Source organism: Macaca mulatta, chromosome 1, assembly GCF_049350105.2.
Source record: "Macaca mulatta isolate MMU2019108-1 chromosome 1, T2T-MMU8v2.0, whole genome shotgun sequence".
Lineage (NCBI taxonomy): Eukaryota > Metazoa > Chordata > Mammalia > Primates > Cercopithecidae > Macaca > Macaca mulatta.
Window position 1 is genome coordinate 63098808 of NC_133406.1, and position 24946 is coordinate 63123753.

Consider the following 24946-nt stretch of genomic DNA (forward strand, 5'->3'; position numbering starts at 1 on the left):
GGTGTTAAATGTTAAATAATGGAATGAAAAAGTTAGAAGGAAACTTTCCTGGGGGTATACATTTAGGAATAATCTATGCCCATTTCACATTAGGAAGCCCCTCTCACCCATTCCTTGCTAATACTCACACTCATTCCTTAAGAAACAGTCTCCATCCTTCTAGATTTTGAGACATTTTCAACTTCCTACATAGTATAGCACAGTTGATTTTCTTTCCTTTCCTGTGCTATTTCATGTGAGGCTATGCAGTGCTGTGGTCACAAGTTTTGGAATCAGACCTGGTTCAGTCACTTACGAGCTTGTGACCCTAGAGTCCCAGTTTTCTTACCTGTAAAATGGGAGGATACTACCTACCTTATGGAGTTGATCTGAGGATTGAAGGAAGTGCCTCACCACCTGTGAGACAGCATTATGATTGCTGTTGTGTATATTGGGAAATGAAGACAGGAAAGGTGAGGAGCCTTCCCACGGTGGAAAGGGAACGGGAAAGCCTATGGGGGTGGGGGAGCGAGGCCTGGGCCAGGCCATCTTACCCCAGATCCTGTGCTGCCCCTGTAGCACCATGAGGTACAGGATCACATGGCTTAACAGACATTCAGTATTTCCCTCATTCCTCAGTGAGGCACCCCTAAAGTCTTTCCAGAATGGACTTCCAAGGGGTGAGTCCTTAGCAGATACCAGCTCCAGCCCTGAGTTACCCTCACAGATTCCAGCGGCTAATTCAACCTTTTAGAGCTCTCTGTACTCCCAAGGTTCTGTCTGACCATTTAAAAATGGTTCACTGTCTGGGAATGGTGGCTGAGGGTTGTAATCTAGCACTTTGGGAGGCCAAGGCAGGAGGATCACTTGAGTCTAGGGCCAGTTACTTGGGAGGCTGGGGTGGGAGGATTGCTTGAGCCCAGCTGGAGGGTGCAGTGAACCCTGGTCGCGCCACTGCACTCCAGCCTGGACAATAGAGCAAGATCCTGCCTCAAAAAAAAGTTCAGCCGTATCCATGCATATGGGACCACTTTGTGTGCCTGGAAATGCCCCCTCCCATAAGGCTTGGGTTTCTCTTGGAAGGGGTGGAGGCACCCCTGTTGCTAAACACCTTTCTTGGGTAGGGGATTGAGGAGACAGGATGCCTTTGGAAGAGCATCCCCTAACGCACAGTTCCATCATCCCTTATAGTATCTGCAGCTCCTCCAGCTCCTGTTTCTATCAATTACTTCAGGGGCTCAACTCATAGGGATCCAGAAACAGCAGGGGAGGCCTCTCTGCAGTCTCCCCACTAGGGGGCAGCAGCGGCTACCGGAGGCCTCCCAGCCCGGGGAGGTGAAGGGAAATGCTGGGCCAGCAGGTGGCAGTGCCCTTCTTGGACAGAAGTAAGGAAAAAGTCCAAGTACCAAGAGAAAGGGACGGGAAAAAATCCGTATCCTGTAAAGACCCAGGTTCCACTTGTCCTTGAAGATTGAACTGAAGGTGTCACACTCCCTCCCTCCAGGAGGCTCCCTAGACCCCTCAGATCCAGAGAGGTGATCCTCCTCTGTTCCTGCCTCCTGGAGGAATGAATTACACTATCACCTGATGAGTGATACCTGACTCCTCCAGAACCCTTCAGGGCAGGCATTTTATTCATCATTTATTTTAAAAATAACTGAGAGTCAGAAACAGATGCTAAGAGGAGGCACATTCTTCGAGTTTTTTAAAAGAACCCTTTCTACTTTGGATAGGACAAAAATGAGCTTTGGCTGAATGAACTGAGACTAGACATAAGAAGGACTGAGCTGCTGATGAGTTCTGAATGGAAGATTAACATGCAGTCTCAAGGCAGGAGAAGAAGAATATGTGCTATTTTCCTGGGAGTGGGGTAACTGGTGGTGGCTGTGAGAAGGCAGAGCTCTTCAGAGGGGACAGCCAAGAACAGGTGGTCACTGGGGGCCCTCCTTAGCCTGAGAATGCCGGAGGGATTGTTTTATGGGGTCCTTCCTGCCCCTCAAGACACCCTTCTGCCCCACCCCCACACCAGGGTGCTAGAGAAGTTAGGAATATAGATTTTAATCATTGTGCTGCTGCTATTAACCAGAGTGCAATTAATCCATCTTTTGTGGATTTTGATGCCACAGTGTAAATGAGAAGGTTTCACACAGAAACCCTCTGGGGGCCTTCGGTGACAAAAGGGCTAGGCCTCTGGTGGGGAGGGGGTGGAAGAAGGTGAAGTGGAATTAGGAGAGATGTGGGGAGCAGACCCATGGCTGGGAGACTGCTCCTTCTCCACCATCACATGCCCAGCAAGGACCCCAAGAGGAAGGGATTCTTCCTGCCATGGCCTGGGCTGTCCAAGTGAGCCTGACTTCCCTTCCAAGGCAGCTGCCTCTAGCTTCATGTCCAATTCTCGCTGAGTAGATGAGGTCCAGGGTAGGCCCACAGTTGACCACCAAATGGTGAAGAGATATAAACCAAGGGAGGAGAAAGGGGTTTGGAACCCCCAATCATTCTCCATTTTTCATCCTAAGCAACCTTAAAACTAGTTTAGAGCTGGGGAAAGACAGCAACAGCAGTTTATCCTCTCTGTCAGAACTGCTCTACCTGCCTCCTGGAGATGGGGGTGGGGGGAGGTGGGACTCACAGGAGGGAGAGGTAGGAAATATTCCTGTGCCCTTCTGTGCCTGTGCAGTAAGTGGAGACTCTCTTCAGAGTCAGCTCTGCAGCTGGTTGAGTCATCTGTGCCTCTTACAGTTTTCTGAGATTGGTAGGATTTGGAGCTATAGAGAGGTCACTTAGAGCCCCAAGGCCAGACTCCATTGGCTGCTAACAGGAGCTGACATTCTGGGAAGCAGCCCTGACTGCTTGGACAAGATCATTCCTCATGTCAAGAGTGAAGTGATATGGTCCAGCACAAAGGTACTGGACCCAGAGACAGCTAGGAGTCAGAGACACACAGGGCCTCCACTGCGTCACTCAGACCCTGGTTGACACCTCCCACGGCGAGGAGGCAGTTCTTGACGACTATGCTGGAGCAGGCACAGCGGGGTGTGGGCATGGCAGGGAGGATCTCCCATTTGTTCTTCCCTGGGTGGAATGCTTCCGCCGTCTCCAAGACAGTGGGTTGATTCCCTGAAAGTGTCAAGGGAATCAGACCTTACAAAGGAGTCCAACCGCCAATCCACGCCCCACAGTCACCCCATCTTCCTCCCTTGGGCACCCACAAGCAGAAGCCAAGCAAGGGCAACTTCCTTGGCTACAGGATTACTCCCTTTACTAAGCCAGTGGCTTTTGTCAAGCAGCCACTTTGTCCCTCCTACCTTCTTCCTTTCTGTCTCTTTAAGAGTAAGCTTTCTTTCCCTACCCATTGCTTTTCACCAGAGCTTTCTAGCACACTACTGACTCACTGCTGCCCTTTCTTAAAAAAGCTACCGACATGGCCTAGCTCACACAGTTCCTTCATGCATGAGTAAAGTGGGAGTTTGTCCACACTAAGTAGACTTCGGGTACCTGGAAGCCCTGCTGCCTGGACCTCTCTTCCTTGATGATGAGGGACTTCTCACTTTAGAGTCCCTCCTTCAAAATACCAGTAATCTCTGGCAGAGTTAATATATCAAATCCAAGATTCATCTGTTGAACTTATTTAATCAGATTGCTTTCCTGTTCCATGATTGGGCTGGGTATCCAAGGAGAAGAGATTGGTCAGAGGAAGACCAAGGCTAATCCCCTCCACATTTTGTCTCCAGTCATGCCCATTTAGGGATCTGTGCTCAGCAAGCCTGTGCTGCACGGCTATGGGTGTCCCTTATTCTCTCTGCGTCACAGTTTCCCCCGTGTAGGAGGACAGAAAGGCCACACCTGGGGCCCATAGTGGATAGGTAATATCCAGGCTGGAAGAAAGGGAGTGCTTTGAATTTTTTGGAGTAAAGTGGTAGGCAGGTGGTCTGCAAGGAGCCAGTACCCTTTCCTGCATATGCAAAGTGCCAAGGATCCACCGAGCACCAGAACCACAATAAATTCCAGCCTGAAAGTGCCATCCTTACCAAGTCCCCCAGCCACTATGACCCGTCCACTCAGAGAGCCAGCCACAAAGTCTGCCCGCCGCTTCTTGAGGAAGAACGATCGTTCCATCTTCAGCCATCCCCCTATAGGCCATGGATAATGGTGGGTTATATAGAGAGAATGAGATACAGACCACTCCCACCAAATACAGATTGTGGCCCAAATAGCTTTCACCCTGGGCAGTGTCTTCACTCTATTTATCCTTTATGCTTGGGGAGTACACAGTTCCTCCTGCTGTTTGAAATTCTCTGCGGCTTCCCCCTCTCCCATGCTTGCTGCTCTGTAAGGCATCATCATCCCCTACAATGAATCACCTTGACTTTTGCTTAGGAGGCTAATAGAGGCAGTGAGGGTAGGAGTCAGGATCCTTCTGTTTCTCCATCAGTAAAAAGTAAGAAAAATCCCTCTCTGACCTGGTCCTGTGTGAATATTGTAAGAAAAGACAATATAGGTAGAAAAGGGGCTTTGAAAAAAATCAACCAAGCAAAAAGGGGAACTATAGCAATGAAGGAATTTGATTCCAAGAGTAGCCCTGAGTGGAGAGGGGTGCTGAGACTTCCGAGAAGCTTGCTCAGCTGGGTAAACGGCCCTGGAAGATGGCTGGAATGGGTGTAAGGGATGGGGAGCCAGCCAGAAGGGCAGTGGGCAGCCAGAGCTTCCTGGGGAAGGTGACCAGCTCACCCTGTTCCATGTCAAATACGTCCATCGTCCGCAGGAACTTGGGCTGCCGGTAGAGGCGACCTTGCCGCAGGCCTCCCAGGCTGTACAAGTGGCTGTCCAGGGTCACAAAGCTGGAGAAGGCCCGCTTACAGGGAATGTTGGGAAACTTGGTCCAGGAGCGAGTCTCGATGTCAAAGACCTCGAAAGCGTTGACTGCGTACTTGGACTGTCGTCCCCCTGGGGGCCAGAGCAGGATAGAGGTTGGGCAGAAGGGTTGTCCCTGAGGACAGGGACAGCGAAAAGGTTTCCCCTTTTGACAGTTATTCATACAGGAAGCTCCCGGTGGGCTGGGCAGTGTGATTATCCCCAGTACCAATGAGATGCTCAGCACACAGGCACTGCTTCCCATGGGAACTGAGCCAAGGGAAGGAAGGAGGGCAGGTATAGAACAGTAACCCATCCTTACCCAGCACGTAGATCTTGGAGCCTCGGAGGAAGGAGGTGGCAGCATATCTCGGGGTGGGCATGGGTGCTAGCGACACCCACATGTCCTTGAGCATGTCATAGTGTTGGAGGTGGCTGTGTGGACGTAGGTCCAGGCCCATCCCGCCTGCTGCATATACTCGGTAATCTAAGAAGAAAGGCCATACATGCCCCTGGCTTAGCTCACAGGTACATCAAGACGGGCCCACCAGCATCCATTGCCTCCCATGGCCAGGCCAAGCTTTCAACCACTGCTCAGCCAGAGTGAGTCATATTTGTATCAGTGTGGTTGATAGCACCATTCAAAGAAGTCCCTGCTACAGCTGAGCCTGAGAGCCTGTTTTTGTTTGTTTGTTTTTTAATTTAGATATGATCTCATTCTGTCATCCAAGCTGGAGTGTGGCATAATCCATAATTACGGTTCACTGCAACCTTGACCTCCTGGGCTCAAGAGATCTTCCCACCTCAGCCTCCCAAGTAGCTATGGTGGCATGTACTACAGGTCCATGCCACCATACCCGGCTAATTTTTGTATTTTTTGTAGAGACAGGGTTTTGCCATGTTGCCTAGGCTGGCCTCGAACTCTGGGGCTCAAGCAATCCTCTTGCCTCAACCTTCCAAAGTGCTGGGATTGCAGGTGTGAACCACTGCGCCCAGCTGCCTGGGTGTTTTGAAGCAATGGAATGACTACATGCCTTAGTCTTCCTTAGTGTCCAGCCCTTTGGCTAAGCCTGAAACACTGTATGAAGTCTAGGCCTGGAAAACCCTTTGCAGGTCTTGTCCCCTTCACTGTCCTCCTCCCTGGGCAGCCAGAGGGGAAGCCAAAGAGGACAGGTATTCTTTTTTTTTGAGAGAGAGTCTTGTCTTGTCACCCAGGCTGGAGTGCAATGGCATGATCTCAGCTCACTGCAACCTCTGCCTCTCAAGTTCAAGCGATTCTCCTGCCTCAGCCTCCAGAGTAGCTGGGATTACAGATGCCTGCCACCACACCTGGTTACTTTTTTTTGTATTTTTAGTAGAGATGGGTTTCACCGTGTTGGCCAGGCTGGTCTCGAACTCCTTACCTCAGGTGATCCGCCCACCTTGGCCTCCCAAAGTGTGGAGATTACAGGCATGAGCCACCACGCCTGGCCTCAACGAGTAGAGATATTCTTCTGATGCCCTTTCCCCAGGCATTCACAAACTGGAATTTTTTAGATATGGCAGGGGCCTTTAGAAATAAGATGAGTCATGCTGTCACTGGCCTATGGGACACTGGACTGCTGCTGGTCTCTCTGTGTCTGCCAGCCCCATGAGGGAATACCATCTTCCTTCACACATTGGGAGACTTGTGGGATCCAGGAGTCACTTCGACTAAATGAGATAGGGCTAGGGGCGAATGAGGGTGAAGCTTTGGAGAGAGTGCTGGCCCCTTTAAGAAACCGTGCCTAGGAAGTGAGCTGGGGTACTTTGAGAAGTGAGTCTCCTCTCATTCTCTACTACTCATGACTGTGGGTGGTCTTTCAAAGGACTTCACTACACCAGAGAGGATGGGCAAGTCATCTGTGTTTCCCTGGTTCTCACCCCAGGACCTCCTGAGCCTCTCTTTCTCAGGGAGCCACCCCTGCCTGGGATTCTGTCTGCCAGCAGCCAGTCCTCACTGCTTCTGGCTCCAGGAGGCCTTTATTCTTAAGGTGATTGTAGGGATGAGTACTATTTCCTCCTACTTTCCAATCTTACTGGAAAAAAAAATGCCAACCCTAGCCTGAGGCTGGAAGATGGTGCCTGCTAATGAGGAATTCACCTTGCACAAGCTCCACCCATCCCATCCTGTGTTACTTGAAACACCTCCTCCTGGAAATCCTCCCATCCACTCCTCACTACTATTTTTGTGCCCAATTCTTACTCATCGTTTCAGAACCATCTGGGTGTCCCTGAACTACAAGGCTGGGTCGACAGCACCGGCTCAGTGCCTCCTGAATGATGGCACTTCTGTCACCCTATTCCATCACCCTAATTGCCACGTTACTGAATAATCTTTGTTTCTTTCAATAGATTGTAGGCCCTTGAGAATCTGTTAAATCTATAGCCCCAGCATCTGGCACAATGCCTGGCACACAGGCATGTAAATGCTTATTAAACTAACTCTCGAACTCATTCAGTGCCATAGTAAGAGCACAGATTCAATCATCACTATCTGTGTCACCTCAGACCAGTGGTTTAACTAACTCTTTGGGCCTTACACTGCTTCTCTCTAAAATCAGAGTAATACCAGCACTTACCTCATTGGATAGGTTGTGAGAATCAAAGGGGTTAATGTATGCAAAGCACCAATGGTAAGGATTCAATGAACGTTAGTTCTTAATCTTTCAAGACCACTTATCGAGGCCTGGGATGTAGATGTACTTTTTCCCTCCCTTGCTCTCTGTAGGCCTCCAGGCCTTCCATCCTTCTTACTGGGAGGTCACAGAAGCCCCACTGGCTGTGCTGCCATGCGGGATTCTGCACAGGAGTTTCTCTCTGGTCACCTTCATTGGTCAGATCCAGACTCCTGAAGGCAGGGAACAGATCTTCTGCCTCTTTCCTTCCTTCCTTGAGCCTGGCACTGTGCCAGGGACAGAGCAGGTGCTCAAGAAATACTGGTTCCCAATCTACAGTAGATTTGACATGCAGCTAGTATGGTTTAGCAGAAGAGGGAGGGAGGAAAAGGAGAGGGAGGGAGGAAAAGGAGAGGGAGGGAAGGTTGCACCCCACTGCAAGCCTCTGCTGCTCAGGTGTGTCTGACCTTGGTGTCTCCTCATTCCCATTGAACCATCTCCCACAAAACCCTTTGTGTTTTAGCAAAAGAGCTTTCAGAGTTCTAGGTTCTGGGCTGTACTAGGCGTGAAAAGAATGAAATGAGGTGCTTTGAGAAAGGAAAATGGGAATCACAAAACCATGTAGTGAGGACATGCATGCGCTGAGGACTTAGTGAAATGGGCAAGACGTTTCAGGAGCACAACCCCCAAGAACATTCTGGTCTCCATTAAGCATCTCTGAGACTGGGAGGCAGAGGGGGAGGTTGAAGGTGGAAGAGGCCCCTGGAATCAGATCCCAAAGCCCTCTCAGTGGGGCCTGGTGACGCTACAAGGATGGAGTGAGCATTGTCAGGACCCCAAATAGGCGTCTGGGGGTGGTGGCACCTGCAAGGCAGGTTTCAGGGGCTGGGGTGTGGCGGCGGGAGGTGCAGGCATTCTGCTGAACGCATGCGGTCTGCAGAAACATGGCACTAAACTCCACAGCCCACAGCAAAGGCGTGTTTCCCTCGTGGCCCCCCACTTCCTTCTCTCTGGCCGCCCTCAGCCCTGGCCCCACTTGCCTTTGGCCGTGACAGAAATGCCCATGGCGGCCTCACGCAGCATGCTCCTCTTCTTCCACTTGCCCTCATCGATGTTGTACATCTCCACGACCTTCAGGGGCAACTGATTGGTGCCCACGCCCCCAATCACCATGATCCGCTTCCCCAGGGCGGTGACGGCCACCCCCGCCCGGGCTGTGGGCAGCGGGGGCAAGGCGGTCCACTGGTCGGCCTCGGGGGAGTAGACCTCGAAGCAGTCCATGGGGACGCCGTTGTCGTCACATCCCCCGATGGCATAGACCTGGCCCCCGGTCTCCAGCAGGGAGCAGTAGACCCGGCGGCTGGGCAGTGGCGCCAGGCGCTTCCACTGGAAGTCCTTGACGTTAGGCACCTCCATGGCAGCCTCGGGGAGCGCCCGGGCGCCGGGAGAGGTGCGAGCGCGGGGGTCCACCGGCTACTCGGCGCCGGCTCCCACGGCCCCTCTGGCCACCTCCATCGGGCTCTCGAGCGCCAGCCCCAGCCAGACGCCGGCCAGTACTTCACTGTGCTCCGAGTCTCAGCGGTCCGGCGGTGTCCACGCCTGGCCCTGCGGGAGGAACGCGGCGAATCAAGGGCAGCCGGGGCCACGCGCCCTCCAGCAGGCACCAGGCGGGCTCGGCAGCCCCTGGTCAACTTCACCGGGAAGACGCGGCGGCGGAGGGCGCCCCCCGGCGGCGGCACCACGCCCTGCACCGATTGGTCCCCGCCCCCTCCCCACCCGCTGCTCGGACACTGCCGGAGCGCGCCACGGGCCGGGGCTTTCAGGGGTTCCAGGCGCCGGGCAGTCCCCGGGCGGAGGAAGGAGTTAGCGTCTCTCGGCGTCTACGCCTCTCTTCCCCCGCGCCCCCTCCCCGCAGTCTCGGCGCCCCCGCCCCCGCATCACTTACGCTGCCAGGCCCCGGGAGCGCGGCGGCGAGGCGCAGACGACGCATCACCGGGGAGCCCGGAGCCCCCGCCCGGCTGCACGGGAGCCGGGGAGAGGGCGCTCTGTCCTTCCCCAGTCCGCGCGCCGCTGTCACACATGCAGATGAGGAGATGAAGTGAACAGCAGGAAGGAGAAGCGGAGCCGCCGCCGGGGAGGAAGCCGGTGAGCCCGCTCCGCTCGGTCCCCATCCGCAGCCACCACACCTGTGCAGGAATCCGCGTGCGTCCCGGGACACAGCGTGCTGTGACCTCTTTACAGAAGCCCCGCCGCCCGGGCCCCCGGGGAAGCGCTCACCTTGTCTACAGGGTCAAGGAAAGCAGGGCACTAGAACCAAGCACCCAGATGACGGGCACAGACTCCCTCCGGTGTGGGGGCGGGCTTTTGTGTTTGTTTTGGATGAAGAGGCAGAGAGTCCAATTATCCAGTTTATCTACAGTACACAGACGCAGTTCGTGACAGGCTGACTCAATAGCCAGCTTTGCTTGGGGGGAGGTATTATCATATAGTTTAACCTCATGGAAACAACTTATGTGGGTGCGATGCACGCAGACCTGGCACAGGTACTTTCAAATATAACATATACACCCACTTGCACATAGATGCGTAACTTACACATCACCCTCCCCCCCGAAATAGACACATCCACAGAGACACTGACCAACGATGCACAGACAGACATGTGGACACAGCCAGAGACACCAACATAGACAAACACACACAGGCAGTTTTTCCATCTGCCACACACATGCACAACCCACCACCGCCACCATCACCGTTCACAAGCTTTAGGAAGGGGAAACCTGATGATCAAATCTCCGTCCCCGGCACCAACCCACAGAGCTTGACAAACAATCCTTGCAAGCCACCCTGTAATACCCTTTACAGGACAGTAGCCCCCAGTAACAAAGGTGCCCATGAGGCCAGAGAACCACCTGGTCTGGTGGACTGCAAGGCCGATGGGATCTTCCTCCTACCTGGTTCTCTCAAATGTAGCCAAGTCTTGAAAGACCCAGGCTTGGGAGGCTGGAGACCTGGGTTTGAATCTTGCCTCTGAAACTTGTTTAACTACTCTAAGTCTCAGTTTCTTATACAGATAGATAGATAGATAGATAGATCTATATCTATATATTTTTTGATAGATCCATATCTATATATTTTTTAAACTGCAGTTTTAATTTTGAGAAAATTTTAGATTCACATGCAGCTGTAAGAAAAAATACCCTTTACCCAGTTTCTCCCAATGGCAACATCTTACAAAACTATAGTACAGTATATATCAACTATATAGTACAGTATATATCAACCAGGGTTTTGAAATTGATCAGTCAAGATACAATAGTTCCGGCCGGGTGAGGTAGCTCATACTTGTAATCCAGGCACTTTGGGAGGCCCAGGCAAGCAGATCACTTGAGGTCAGGAGTTTCAGACCAGCCTGGCCAACATGGTGAAACCCCATCTCTACTAAGAATACAAAAAAATTAGCCAGGCATGGTGGCATGCGCCTGTAGTCCCAACTACTTGGGAGACTGAGGTAGGAGGTTCACCTGAACCTGGGAAGCAGAGATTGCAGTGAGCCAATACTGCGCCACTGCACTCCAGCCTGGGTGACAGAGCAAGACTCTGTCTCAAAAAAAAAAAAAAAAAAAAAACCAAAACAAACCTTCCACCCTCAAAATTATACAATCGAGGTGGGGTTTGGTGGCTCATGCCTGTAATCCTAGCACTTTGGGTTGCTGAGGCAGGTGGATCACCTGAGGTCAGGAATTCGAGACCAGCCTGGCCAACATGGTGAAATCTCATCTCTACTAAAAATACAAAATTAACTGGGTGCAGTGACGCACACCTGTGATCCCAACTACTCAGGAGGCAGAGGCAGGAGAATCACTTGAACCCGGGAGGCAGAGGTTTCAGCAAGCTGAGATTGTACCATTGCACTCCATCCAATGGGCCCATTTTACTACTTTGAGTTCTTGGCTTAAAAATTCCACGTTTTTTAGTTTGAATTCTCTGTGCTTACAAAGTAAACACCTCTAGAACCTTCACAGAGGAAGGCTGTGTCTGTTTTCCCTATTCAATCAGAACTCATAAATTCCAAAAGCATGGGGTGTGAATTAATGAAATTTCACGGAAACACTGAACATTTCCCTTTCGTCCTAGGAGTCTCTAACTGCCTGGAGAAATAGGGAACGGACATTTACCTCAGCTTGAACTGTCTTCACAAAATCAGAATGGGTGATCGGAAAGATTTAAAGCCATAGACCTTCCTCAAAAGGGCTTGTTGGAGTCCATCCTCAGCCTCTTTTGCCCACTGAGCCTTCTACCAAAGCAGTGAGGCCAGGCTTCTTAAATGAGCCCTCACCACCCCAGCTGGGGCAGCTTAATAAGCAGACAGAGTTCCACGCTGTATGTTATATTTGTGTCACCTGTTGAGATCATCTAAGCCCTTGCATGTCCATTTTCTCGTAATCTTAAAACAGCCCTGGGAGGGGTTGCCAGGTAGGTATTGGTATCCACTTTTGACAGATGAGGAATTTGAGCCTTAATGAGATGAAGTGACTTACTTAGGACCATGCAGGCCATTCAGGGTGGGTCCAAGGTATGAATTCCAAATCCAGTACTCCTTCACTTTATCACAATTAAATCACAAATGAAAGAATTGTGCCTTATGAATGAAACCAAGCAGGTCTACTCTCCACTTGGCTTCTGGTCTTTATTCCACCGTGGTGAAGAAAGGAGCCTAGGCTCCCAAGGATATTTCAGCGGCTGCCCATACTGTTTGTGCCAGGCAGTGTAGGTAAGGAAGTGCTGGAATCCAGCCTTAGAATAGGCCCCCATTCTAAACTAAGGCTCATATCCTACAGGCACCATCTTCTATGCAGACCGTGGGATCTAGGGACTCAGACCCTTGGAAAAGTACTAAGAACAGGATGTCTTCCAGACCATGACCTAATTGCTTGTTCTGGAAGTCCTGGCTTCTCTCCATCTCCCCCATCTCTCTTCCTCTCCGCCAGGTAACATCCTTTAGTCTTTACACTGAGTGCACATCGAGGAAGCTTGTAACCTAGCAACTGCCACTTAAGATTCCCTGAGTCACCTGTGGTTTCCACTGCCTGGGCTGAGTGCACCAAGATGGGGCCTTAAGGAGTGCCAAGCAGAGGGAGAGTGTCCAGTGACTCCTTTGATCCCTCCCCACCCTATTCTAGTGTGTAACCATTTTGCTGGTCAGGAAGTTCTTCCTCATGTCAAATCTAAATCCTCCTTGCTCTAAAATCTTGCATAACATTGAGCCAGGGTTTCTCTTTTGCCTTAAAAGGGGTTTGAGTTTTTAGGCTGGATGAGGTGGCTCATGCCTGTAATCCCAGCACTTGGTGAGGCTGAGGCATGTGACTATATGACCCCAGGAGTTCGAGATCAGCCTCAAAAACATAGCGAGACCCTGTCTCTATAAAAAATAAAAGTTATCCGAGCTTTGTGGCACGTAATCCTAGCTACTAGGGAGGCTGAGGTGGGAGGATCACTTGAGCCCAGGAAGTAGAGGCTTCAGTGAACCAAGATTGTCCCACTGCACTCCAGCTTGGGTGACACAGCAAGACCCTGTCTCTCTTAAAAAAAAAAAAAAAGTGTTAGATTTTTTGCCTTGGTCACAAGGTAGGGTGGGAGGTTGGGGAATTAGCGGGGCCGGGGGGAAGTCATAAAAGCCTCTAAAGATTAGGCCTTTGGTGCTGTGGAGTCTTTATTATAGATATTGATGCATCAATCAAACTTGGGGATGCTCGGCCCCAGAAAAAGTCACTCAGTACATTTTGGGTTTTGTTTTTTGTTTTGTTTTTTTAAAAAAGATGGGGTCTTGCGATATTGCCCAAGCTGGATTTGAACTCCTGAGGTCAAGTCATCTTCTTGCCTCATCCTCCTGAGTAGCAGGGATTACAGGCATGCACCACCTTGGCAGGCTCAGTAAGTCTTGGATTTGTTAAGGTCTAATTTACATACAATGAAATGCACAGTTTTACTCAGTCTCTGTTGTCTGGTAGGCATTCAGCAGGATCCTGTCTTCACCAAACTGCGGTACCTTAAGGGGAAATTGGGGGTGTTGTGGGGGACAGTTCCTTCCCAATAAACCAGGCAGATTCATGGATGCAGTAACTGTGGGAAGGGTTTCAAGGTCTGGTGGAATTCCAAGTGTAGGGAACATTTTGGGGGGATAGGAGGAAAGAGGAGTTGTTTAGTGATTAACTGCTCCTTAGCCCTCCCTAGAAATACTCTGTACCGGAGTGCCCTCTGCAGGGAACCACGCTGGCTGGAGGCGCACACCAGGAACTCCCCGAGGCCAGGATCACCTTCTTTATGCAGTTTTCTTTCTGCAGCACCCCACAGACCATGTGGTCAGCATCAGGCAGGCTGGATCTGAATCCTGGTGCAGCCACCTCCTAGCTGTGTGACTATGCACAAGTCACTTACGTCCTTGAATCTGAGTGTCCTCATCTGTGAAAAAGGGAATAAGAAAATCTACTTTCTAGAAGGAGGTGCCAGGCATAGTTCCTGGGCATGTGGTAGGTACCTCGTAAAGACTAGTGTCTTTCTTCCCTTTGCGATGGCAAGTTTCTGTACCTCTGACTTTCAGGGTAGTGTGTCCCCCAAAGCAGGTGCCAGTTTCACAAGATAGGCAGCCTTACCAGGGCCCACACCCTCCTGTAGCCAATCACTTCTGGGCCTGTGTCTTAGACCGGATATCTTTTCTCCTAGCTAGCTGAAATCTCATCTGCTGCAACCTAAATTGCATTCTAATCTGGAGAACAGCTGTGCCCTTCCTTTAGCTAATCACCTTCTCATTCCTTACCAGAAGCGTGGTCCTTATTCAGGGAGTGGGGAGTGAGGCTGACTCATCCAATTAGGACTGAGGCTGCCAGCAGACCAAGGAAAGGGTAGTTCCTCCCCCAGCATAGAGAACCCTCATTAGGGCCTCCTCCCCACCAGTCCCAACATCAGCCCAGAGGAAGGATTTAGAGCTCACGTGGACTTGATGGGAGATGGCATGACACAGTTGCCAGCAGTCAGAACCAGGATCTGTATGTGATCACGTGGCACTGCTGCCCTGCAGGTGGAGGGCTGGAGTCCTGCAGAATGGCCTTAGCTATTCAAGTTCCCTTCCTGACCACGCAGCCTTGATTGGAGAGTTGAATCAGTCACATTCCTTCAGCTATCCGCCCTGCTCCCTCCCGCTCCAGTGCTTAGCTGGTGCCTGGAACCTAGAGAGGCTTACTGGGTATCCGTTAAAGAATGCATCTGTTCATCTGTAAGCACCTTCCTGCCTACTTAGGTAAAATTGGGACATTGGAAAGTGGACCCCAGATATGGGATGATGGGTGAAGGGAGGGGGTCATCTTCGTTTTCAGACTCAGGAGTTGCACAAGGTAGAGAAGAAAGGGTTGGGAAACCGCACACTCCTCTGCTGTTTACTGCGTGCGGGGAGGGATGCTTCTCAAAGACCTCAGCTACTTCCCTGTGCTTATTGAGGAAGTCGTGAGAGGAAATGGGGCTTACAATAAAGCCTGAGGATTTGAGTTATAAACAAGGAAGAATTTCCTGACCAGCAGTGTCAGAAACTTGAAACACCAGCATGAGGTGAGGTGAGAGGCCACGGAGCCCCCTCCTCCTCTATTGCCACCCCGTGCATACTAGAAAGACATAGGACAGTCAGAAGACCTCTGCTACATCGTGTTACAATGTAGGCTATGACCTCCAGCCTTTGTTGTAACCAGCCTGTGCAACTATGGGCAAGTCATATCCATTGTGGTACCTGTCAAATTAGAAGGAAGGAAGGTGAAGAAGAGAGCAGCTGGGGTCCCTCCCAGCTGTAGTGTTCTGTACTCCTGGGGTGCTATACAGACTGGGAAGCCCTAGAGAAAGAAGCATTTAGCCATAGTGACAAAGCTGCAGATTCTAGAACGAACATCCTCACATTCTGCCAGGTGATACAATCGCGGAGGTCTGGCCCCACCAGCTCTCACAAGCGCTGCCAGCTACCCCAGGTCCGGTCACCAGTGAGGACTTTATCAGGGCTTCCCCTGGCCACTCTCTCTTGCTACCACCACCCTCCTTTCTCTCCAATCAGCCCAGGACAAGGGAGTGCCTTGTGACAGCTGCAGCTGTGGCAAATGGGCTGGCTCCCTGTAGATGCTGGGCACCCACCTGGATGCCTTATCATGCTTCCTGTTGGGTTCTGACCTTTCTGGGGTGCCTGCTTCCAGGAGAGTATGCAAGGGTTGCAGAGGACGCAAGGGCTCAGGTCATCCTGACCTGGCTCTTTCTCTAAAAGTGAAAATGCACCCATTTGTCCCAGGTCATCAGGCTGGGGCCCTTAGGGGGCCTAATCTTCACCCCTTCTCATGAGGAGGACAGCAGAGCCTTTATGGAGGCAGCTCTGCAGAGGAGAAGAGGCTATAGGCTGGGGAAGGCTGCAGCAGACCACTCAGACGCGGCTCTTTAAATGCCCATTAGTAAGTTAATATTGCCATTTCCAAAGTCAGCGGCATCCTCCATTCTTCTTAATTAAAAAGAGCTCCATGTCCTGGCAGAGCTGAGAGAGGGCTCTGAATGATTTACACACCAGCCCTACTGCTTCCAGTTGGGAAATCAGCAAGGAAGATTGATTGGCAGCTGGGCCAGCCTGCCTGTCACGATGGTGTGCATGCCTACGTGTGCATGTGTGTGTATGCATGCATGTGTATGTGTGTGGGCGTGCATGTGTGTGTGTGTGCTGAGGCACTGGGAGCTGGCTCTCTTGCTGGCAGGCTCTGAATGAGCAGGGCCGCAGACCCACAGTCCAGCCCATGGAGCTCTGTAAGCCTAGAGGTAGGGCCTGCTAGAAACAAAAGGCTACACAAAAGGCTGGCCTGCTCGCTCATCCTCTTCCTAGCAAAACTGCCTTATCTGGAGGACAAAAGCTCATTTGTTGTCTTGTCCCCACCCAGGAGAGAAGGGGTCACTCCCGGAAGATTCCTCTTGTTTCCACGTAGAGCTTCCTCACTTGGTACATAGCATATATTGGACTTTTATTTGATCATCACTGCTCACTTTAAGACGAGACTTTCTCGGCTGGGCGCGGTGGCTCATGCCTGTAATCCCAACACTTTGGGAGGCCGAGGTGGGCGGATCACCTGAGGTCGGGGGTTTGAGACCAGCCTGATCAACATGGAGAAACCCCGTCTCTACTAAAAATACAAAAATTAGCCAGGGATGGTGGTGCATGCCTGTAATCCCAGCTACTCAGAAGGCTGAGGCAGGAGAATTGCTTGAACCCGGGAGTTGGAGGTTGCAGTGAGCCGAGATGGTGCCATTGCACTCCAGCCTGGGCAATAAGAGCGAAACTCCGTCTCAAAAAGGCTTTCTCATGGCCCACCTCCCGCCTCTCTTTCCTTGCCTCCCTCCTAACTCCAAATTTTGTCTGACCCTGACATCCAGCGGGATCCAAGACTCTGGGCCCTTTATGGGGCTGAGAAGGGGATGACGAGGTTCACAGTTTAGGCTGTTTAGGCTGGCATGACACTCTGCCTGGGCCCTCCAAAGAGCTGGGAAGTGAGATCAGTCACCCTGAAAGGTCCCAGGCCTCTTTGCCTCTCTCACCAGGCCTTGGGGCAGCCTTGTTGTCCGTCCCATGCCTCTACTCACCTCTAAGAGCCCACCAGCCTCCCTGGGCGCCAGAGAGGGAGGTCCTGCTCACTCTCCAGATGGAAGGAAGTGCCTGGTCACTGGGGCAGGACCTGTACAGAGGTAGGGAGTGGCTTTTGCTCTCTCCTCACCTCTCCCCTTCTCCTCTGGCACTTCACACACACACACACACACACACACACACACACACACACACACCCCTTGTCCCCAGAGAAAGGACCAGGCAGAGGCACACTGGAGAGGAGGGGGTGGGGACTGGAGCACAGGAATCATCCAGTGCTTTGCTTTCACCCCCGCTCCCTAGGGAGACGGCAATCTGCCGCAGCAGCAAGGTTGCCATCTGGCATGCTGACCTGTGCTCTCTGTGCTGGAGACAGGAGAGGCGGGGGACCCGTGATGGGCTGGCTGCGAGTGCCTTGTGTGTATGTGTGTCTAAGAAGCCATGAGAGTCCGGAAAGGTGAGAACCAGGCCAAGGGGGTGAATCAAAGGATCTGCCTGTCCTTATCACTCGGCACTCCCGGGGCTGGTGGGTGTGTACCTGAGGATCTCTAAGGAGCCCCAGGGAGGCTGCATTTCTCTCCCAGTGAAGGAGGGAGTGGCAGGGCCTTGGCCCTTGAGCATCCTCCTATAGTCTGTCACCAGGAGAATGTGGCTGCCTGCTTAGCACCCAGGAACCGCCAGTCCATCCCCGCACATCGCTAGGCAAGAAACAGAGTGACACTTCTATTCACACCCAGACCTAACAACTGCCTCCACGAGGAACCACTAGGGATACCATGTGTCCTTTGTTCCTCCCTAGTCCTGGCCCAGAAAGGACTATTTTCTTCCTTGGATGACATCTCCCTGCTTTGGTCTCAGTCTTGGAAGTTATGTTCTGAGAGATTCCTTGATACAAGTCCCCGCTAAATCACAGGTTCTACCTCAGTGCAGGAGACAGCAAACTATGACGAGGGCCAACCCTGGCCTGCTGCCTGTTTCTGTGTGGCCTGAAATCTAAGAACGATTTTTACATTTTTAAATGATTGGGGAAAAAATCAAAAGAAAAATATTTTGGGATACATGAAAGTGATATGAAATTCACATTTCAGCATCTATAAATAAAGTTATATTGGAACACAGCCACACTCATTCATTTACGTGTTGTCTATGGCGGCTTTCCCACTACGACAGCAGAGTGGAGTAGTTGCAACAGAGAGCGCATGGCCCGCAAAGTGTAAAATATTTACTATCTGACCCTTTACAGAAAATGTTTGTGCCCTCCCCCGGACCTCAGGCTGTTTTAAGGGAACAAGGGGAATGCCACCTTATTCTTTTCATTTTTTGTTTTCTTGTTTGCATGATACAGGGTCTCTGTCGCCCAGGCTGGAGTGCAGTGGCACCATCATGGCTCACTGCAGGCTCCTGGGCCCAGTCGATCCTCCTGCCTCAGCCTCCTGAGTAGCTGGGACTATAGACACGCACCACTCCCAGCTTGCCACCTTATTCTTGAACATACTTCGCACCACCGTGGCATGTTAAGTTGACAAGGCAATATCTAGTGGCAATAAAGGAAATGAACATTTTGAGGGCCCTTCCTGTATACCAAGGACATTTTCTCTGTTTATCACATAATCTCTACAACAACCTTGAGAGAAACAAGCACTAAGAGGTCTGTTTACATAATGAAGGAATGGGGAAGATTAGGAAACTCGCCAAAGCTGTTAGAGTTAGGCAGAACAGGATCCTGGATTCAAACTCAGATCTGCGTAACCCCACAGCCCATATCCTCTCCAGGCCACCAGATTCTAAGATGACCACCAGCAGTCCAGCGAGGACCCACCCAAATGGCTGCTGGTTTGGGCTGCCCCCATGAACAGGCAGGGCAGTTGGAACTTAGGCTTTAGGGACCCAGGCCCCACCTCAGCTCCCTCCACCTCAGAGCCTGGTCCTGAGCTTGGGCCACAGGCAAGTCAACAACAGTGACGGCTCCACGTCAGCGCCATCTCCCTTTTCTTGCCTTCTTCCTCAACCTTTGCTATCTATTTTCATCACCTTTTAGCTTTCCTTTGGGAAGATTAAATTTGCATTTAAATAGAAAACCTCTTGAATGACTCTGGTGTAACGTTAAAGTACTAATTACAAATTCATTCCTCTTTAAAAATTAAAGCACTTCAGTTCATCTCAGGAGTGACGGACAGCAGCAGAAACGCTTGGTATTGATGTGTCATGAATATTGAGCTGTTTATTGCAAAGTGCTTACAATCCCCCACCAGCAGAGGGCAGACAGGAGATGTTCTCAAGACCTATGCGGGAGATGTCTTGGGAGCCTAAAATCTGCTAAAAATAAATATCCGAAAGCAGTAATCTTTGAGAGAAAATAGAAGATGGCCAGTGGGATGGAAGCTGCTGGGGGTAGGGTGGGAGCACCCAGAAGTCCTCAGGTTGCCAGTTTGCTCAGTTGCTTATAAGTGTCTCAAGGCAGGTGCGTATCTGTTGTATTCACCACTCTTTCCCATCAGCAAAACTAATGCCTGGCATTCAGTGGGGACCCAAGAAATATTTGCTGAATGAATGAGTGAATGAATGAATGAATGGATGAATAAGGCAATTAATCATGATGGGCGAGATCATTCATTCAACTACTATAGTGAGTCAGGCATTGCACTTGATAATTTACGTAAGTCTCTTTGTTAAATGATTGATTCCTTTGGATTTTTCCCAGGACCATGAAGATGACACACAAATTCTCCTTTCTCCTGAAGAATTGCACTTGGTATTTTACCTCCCGATTTCACAGGTGACAAACAAACTCAGAGAGGTGAAGCGATTAGCCTCAGAGCACCCAGTTCAATCTGAAGCTCAGCCAGGACCTGAATGCTGGTCTCAGGCTCTGAGCCTGGCTCTCTATGAAGTGTATCACTCCCCCTCATCCTGGTGCTGGGCTGGTTATTCCAGTGTTCACAGTGTCACACCCTAATCTTGGCCCTTGTCCTCAAGATGCTGGGAGCCCAAAGTCCAGTCCAGCCTCTCAGCCAGGCTTAATGTCTGGGCTCCAGCCAAACCACTCTATTGCCTGATGCCCAATAGGCCTTTCATTTCCTGCCTCCATGCCTGGCTTTGTGCTTTCTGCTTCATATGCTCCGTCCTGCTTGTTGACATCCTATTCATCCTCAGGGCTTGGCCCGAATGCCGCCTCCTCCATGCCTTGCATGATCCCTGCAGGCAAGAGTCATTTTTCCCTTTTCTATAGAACTTCCTCTGTAACTGTGTTAGCATGATAATAACCACCACGCATTATTCTCAACACCACACTACATTCTTTACATATTTTGTATAATTTGAACCACATAAAAAGCCAATAATAATAACAATAATAATCATTAACAAGTATATGGTGCTCAGTATGTGTCATGAACTGATCAGAGTTTTATGTGCGTGTGAGTTGTGTGTATGTATAATTTAGCCTATAAAGTAGGTACTATTATTATTGTCATTTTACAAAGGTGAAAACTGAAATTTAGAGAAGTTAAATGACTTGTCCAAGGTCACACAACCAGAACAGGGATGTGAATTCCAGCTTGTCTGGCCCCAGAATCCCCATACCTATCTATGTAGATATTCTTTCTTACCAGGTGGTAAGCAATGGAAGGCAGGAACCATGTTATGTGCCATGGTCGTCAAAGCACAATCCCTTCAGAGCCAAGTGTATCAATATGTGTGTACATAGTAGATATTCCATAAGTTTTAAAAATCTTAATTTTAGACGCAGGGGACATGTGTGCAGGTTTGTCACAAGGGTGTATTTTGTGATGCTGCGGTTTGGGTTTCTATTGATCCCGTCACCTGGATAGTGAACACAGTAACCTAATAGGAAGTTTTTCAGCCCTTGTCCCCCTCCCTCCCTCCTTTTTGAGTCCCCAGCGTCTGTTGTTCCCATCTTGATGTCCATCTGCGTACAGGGTTTACCTCCCACATTTGTAAGTGAGAATATGCAATATTTGGTTTTCTGTTTGATATTCCATAAAGTTGAGCCGAATTCGGATCAGAAGCCAGAAGTTCTGGAGGTTGGCTGTATGTTGGTCAGTCTGTGCCCTGGACAGCAATCTTTGGAGTTAATTAGCTGGGTTAAGACCAGGTGGGAAGAAACCTTTAACTTCAAAGCCAGAGAGGCCCAGCTGAGGAGAAAAAGCCCTTGAAGACCCTTGCCCCTCCTGACCCCCATGCCAGCCTGTCTGACCTGGGCAGCCCTCCTCTCACGGACACCACTGCCTATCTCCCCACCACCAGGCACTCAGAATGCCAAGACATCACTCTGCATAGATGGATTGAAATAAAACTTACCTGACTAGGGGGAAAAGGAGGACACCCGGCGATCATCTGCAAAAGACAAAGAAGGGGAGGGGCCTGGAGAGGGTCGAGCAGGTGTTGGCTTTGAGGCTTGTCCTAGGAGCAGACTGGGAATAGAGTCGGCAAGGTCCCCAGGGTCCCCAGGGCTTCCTCCACAATTGATGAGTCCACTGCTGCTGCCTCTGGCTGATCGACTGGGATGCAGCCAGGCCTCTATGCACAGGGCATGAGGCCAGCCCTGCCCTGAATGCACAGAAACTTGGGGTCCCTGAGTTCCAGGAGGCGTGACCCCCCCTACTGAGAGGGCCTTAGCCAGCTCATCAGAGCCCCAGTGTCTCCGTGCCTCTCCCTCCACCCAGTCTCAGCTACAAAGAGAGCGGGTGAGGGGGCGGACACGCTCACACACACAGACAATAACTACCATGGAAACTAACCAACAAAAAGAAGATTTAGGGAGCCGGACTCCTCTGCCAGATGGGAGAGAATGGAGGGAAGAGAGAAAGGGGCTGTCCTTTGCAACGCTGCCAGTTATGCAAAGGGCAAATATGCACCTCAGCCCTAATCCAACAATTGCAGATTTTTCCCTCCTCTGGGGTGGGGCTGTGGGTAAAAAGCAGAGAAGTGGGTTGACCTTTTTATATGAAGGTCCCAAAAAGCCACGCCATACCTTTGCCTTTCCATGCACAGAGGAGGCATCAGTGGTCCAGCGTGGGTGCGAAATTCCCGAGGAAATGCTCAGCACCGCTGGCAAAGCGAAACTCGAAACTCGTTCCACAAAGCAACGTGTTTTACCAGGTCAAGCTGAACCTCAGCGCAATTTGATCACTTTGCTTGGGCAGATGGCTTGAAGGACTTTCTTAGATGAAAATCCCTGTGTTTAGTGGGTAGCAAAACAAGGCTTTTCTTCAAGCCTAACCTTTTCTATCTATGATGTTAAAGCTGACTGCCCATAGTTTAAAGAAAGCCAGGGATGGAGGGGGTGCTAGCATAGATATGGGACATGTGGCTTTCCTTCCGATGGCCTTTAGTTCTGTTTGGGGGGATTTTTCTCTCTGGGATAAAAGAAAATCTAATGAGGGAACTTAAAAAAAATTCTCTGGAAGTACTGTAAGGGAAATAAGGTAATCTGAACATCGGAAATCCTGCTCTAACTCTTTAGCTGTGTGACCTTGGGGTTTCTTCATTTGTAAAATGGGACCAATGGGGTTGTAGAGAGGAATAAATGAGGTAATATGTGTAACGTGCTTAGAACGGTGCCTGGCTCATAGTATTTGCCGTTATTATTGCTATTGTTGTTAATCTTTCTGATCCTCCCTTTCCTCAGTTATAAAATTGAGCCAGTGACACCAATCTCTCATAGAGATTGAATGTGAGGATGAATCATGCCATTATAACTGATAGAGTGGTGGTTATAGGGGTGTATACATTTGTCAAAACCCATCAAACTGTGGGTTTTATTGTGTGTAATTTATACCTCAATTTTTAAAAATATAGGTTTATATCACCAGGTAAAGCAGCCATGAGAATCTAGAACATAGGAAATATTTATTCCCTTCTTCTTCCCTAGCCATCTTTTCAGGAAGAGAGGAAAGAGAAAGTGAATGTTAGAAGTAAGAAGTAAAATAGAGAATTGCTGGGCGCAGTAGCTCATGCCCATAATCCCAGCACTTTGGGAGGCCAAGGTGGGAGGATCACTTGAGACTAGTCTGGGCAACATGGCAAAACCCCACCTCTACAGGAAATACAAAAATTAGCCAGGTATGGTGGTGTGTACCTTGGTCCCAGCTACTTGGGAGGCTGAAGTGGGAGGATCATTTGAGCCTGAGGAAGTTGAGGCTGCAGTGAACTGAGAACATGCCACTGCATGCCAGCTGGGTGACAGAGTAAGACCCTGTCTCAAAAAAAAAAGTAAAAAGGAGGATTGCATAGGCAAGAGGCCATATTGATTTTGTAGGTAACGGGCCACCTATTGAGACTCAGATATTCTGGCTATTTCCTGAGGCTTGAATATCAGTCTCTCAGCTGCAGAGGCAACACCTGGGTAACTGAGTTGCCTTTATTAACACTCTCCTAATTTCATAACCTGGTATAAGAAAGTGAACTGCACTGCAGGGTGCTTCCTACATCTGTTCTGGAAGCCTTTTCATCACTATTACTTCTCCACCACAATTATCCCTTTGTCTCCCAGACTCCCTGCTGGGCTGCACTTTGGTTCCTGAACAAGGCGACCTGGGGACCACTGGCTGCAGGGTATCACTCCTAATGAAGTGTTGGCCAGGGCAGACAGCTATCCATCAGAACAGCCCACAATGAACTGAGTTAGATATACATGGAAAAGACTGCTACAACCTAATTAAAGAGGAATTGTGTGTGTGTGTGTGCGTGTGTGTGTGTGTGTGTGTGTGTGTGTGTGTGAAGGGACTGGGAGGATGGAGAATAGTATGTAATTAAGAATCAAGTAAAGGTAATCCTTAGAGATAGACTATAGACCTCAAGCTAACAGCTTGCCTGAACCATAGCTGCTTGGGTGATAGTGGAGATTGGAGTCATGCTGCCAAGTGGTCCTAAACCAAAGGGAAACTTGCCGTTTGTCTCTGTTTGTTCTATGGGGTGAAGTCTATAAATAAATAAATAAGATAATTCACGTCTGAGAACAATTTAAACTCAATTTGTAAATATCCGTTCTAAGCAAATATGGATGGACGATGGCTCTTCTGTTCTGTTTGGGGTTACAAGATTGAAAAACAGGCAAATGCAAAGATGATGATGAAGAGCCTTCAAAGACGAAATCCTTTCAGGATCATGACTTTCATCTCTCCAGAAATGTTTATATCTAGGGACAGGGGAGAAAGGAGGATGAGTTCAGATTGTGATAACTAAGATAATCACTAAGATGATTGTAGCCCTACATTACAATTCTTGAATGTCAAACCCTGGAGATGAAGAGATCTAACATTTAGCCCAGAACCTTTCCAATGATGAAAACAAGCAACAACTCTTTTGGCATTGATCTGATATTCAGTGACACAATAAAGTTTGTTCCAGCCGAAATTAGCAGGCTGGGGTCCAGGTTAAAAAGCAAACAAAGAAAGCAGCCAGAGGCAGCTGGGATTCTGGGACAGAGATAAGTCACAAAGCTGGGTTTATCTGCAGGGGTCAGGATTGATCAGCTCAGTGTGTATTTCCAAGGCTCTTCTCTACTCAGCCACCCCTCCCCACTCAAAAAACAAGAGGCCCACACCGAAATACAAAAAGGTGCTGGATCTAAAATCCTGCCTAATTTAAGCTCTGCTCACAAAGGAGGCCAGAGAGCAGAGGGAGGGGTGGAAATCAAATAAGTAAATGTCAGCCCTGCAGTTGGGTAGAAGCCATTAGCCAGGCAGAGCATCCAATTAGAAGCCATTGAATTAGAGCAGTGAAAGAAGGGCCTCACGTCAGAGGACACTGCGGGGAGGGCCGGCACAAGTGGGCAGGAAGGAACGCGGGGTGGCGATCAATGGAG

The 24946-nt window shown here is 50.1% G+C and overlaps 1 protein-coding gene across 51 annotated transcripts; it reads right to left on the reverse strand.

Moving 5' to 3' along the window:
* Positions 1-1608: 1608 nt before the first annotated feature.
* KLHDC8A (kelch domain containing 8A) lies at positions 1609-22476 on the reverse strand. 51 transcript variants are annotated; one of them, XM_077946108.1, is made up of 12 exons: positions 22112-22476; positions 21439-21474; positions 17118-17209; positions 14461-14695; positions 13787-13931; positions 9744-9827; positions 9412-9652; positions 8507-9071; positions 5153-5317; positions 4708-4923; positions 4008-4109; positions 1609-3096 (listed from the first exon to the last, which is right to left on the reverse strand). In XM_077946108.1, exons 8-12 carry the CDS (start codon positions 8880-8882, stop codon positions 2903-2905), a joined length of 1053 nt encoding a protein of 350 aa, XP_077802234.1. In that variant the 5' UTR covers positions 8883-9071; positions 9412-9652; positions 9744-9827; positions 13787-13931; positions 14461-14695; positions 17118-17209; positions 21439-21474; positions 22112-22476; the 3' UTR covers positions 1609-2902.
* Between the last annotated feature and the right edge of the window lie 2470 nt (positions 22477-24946).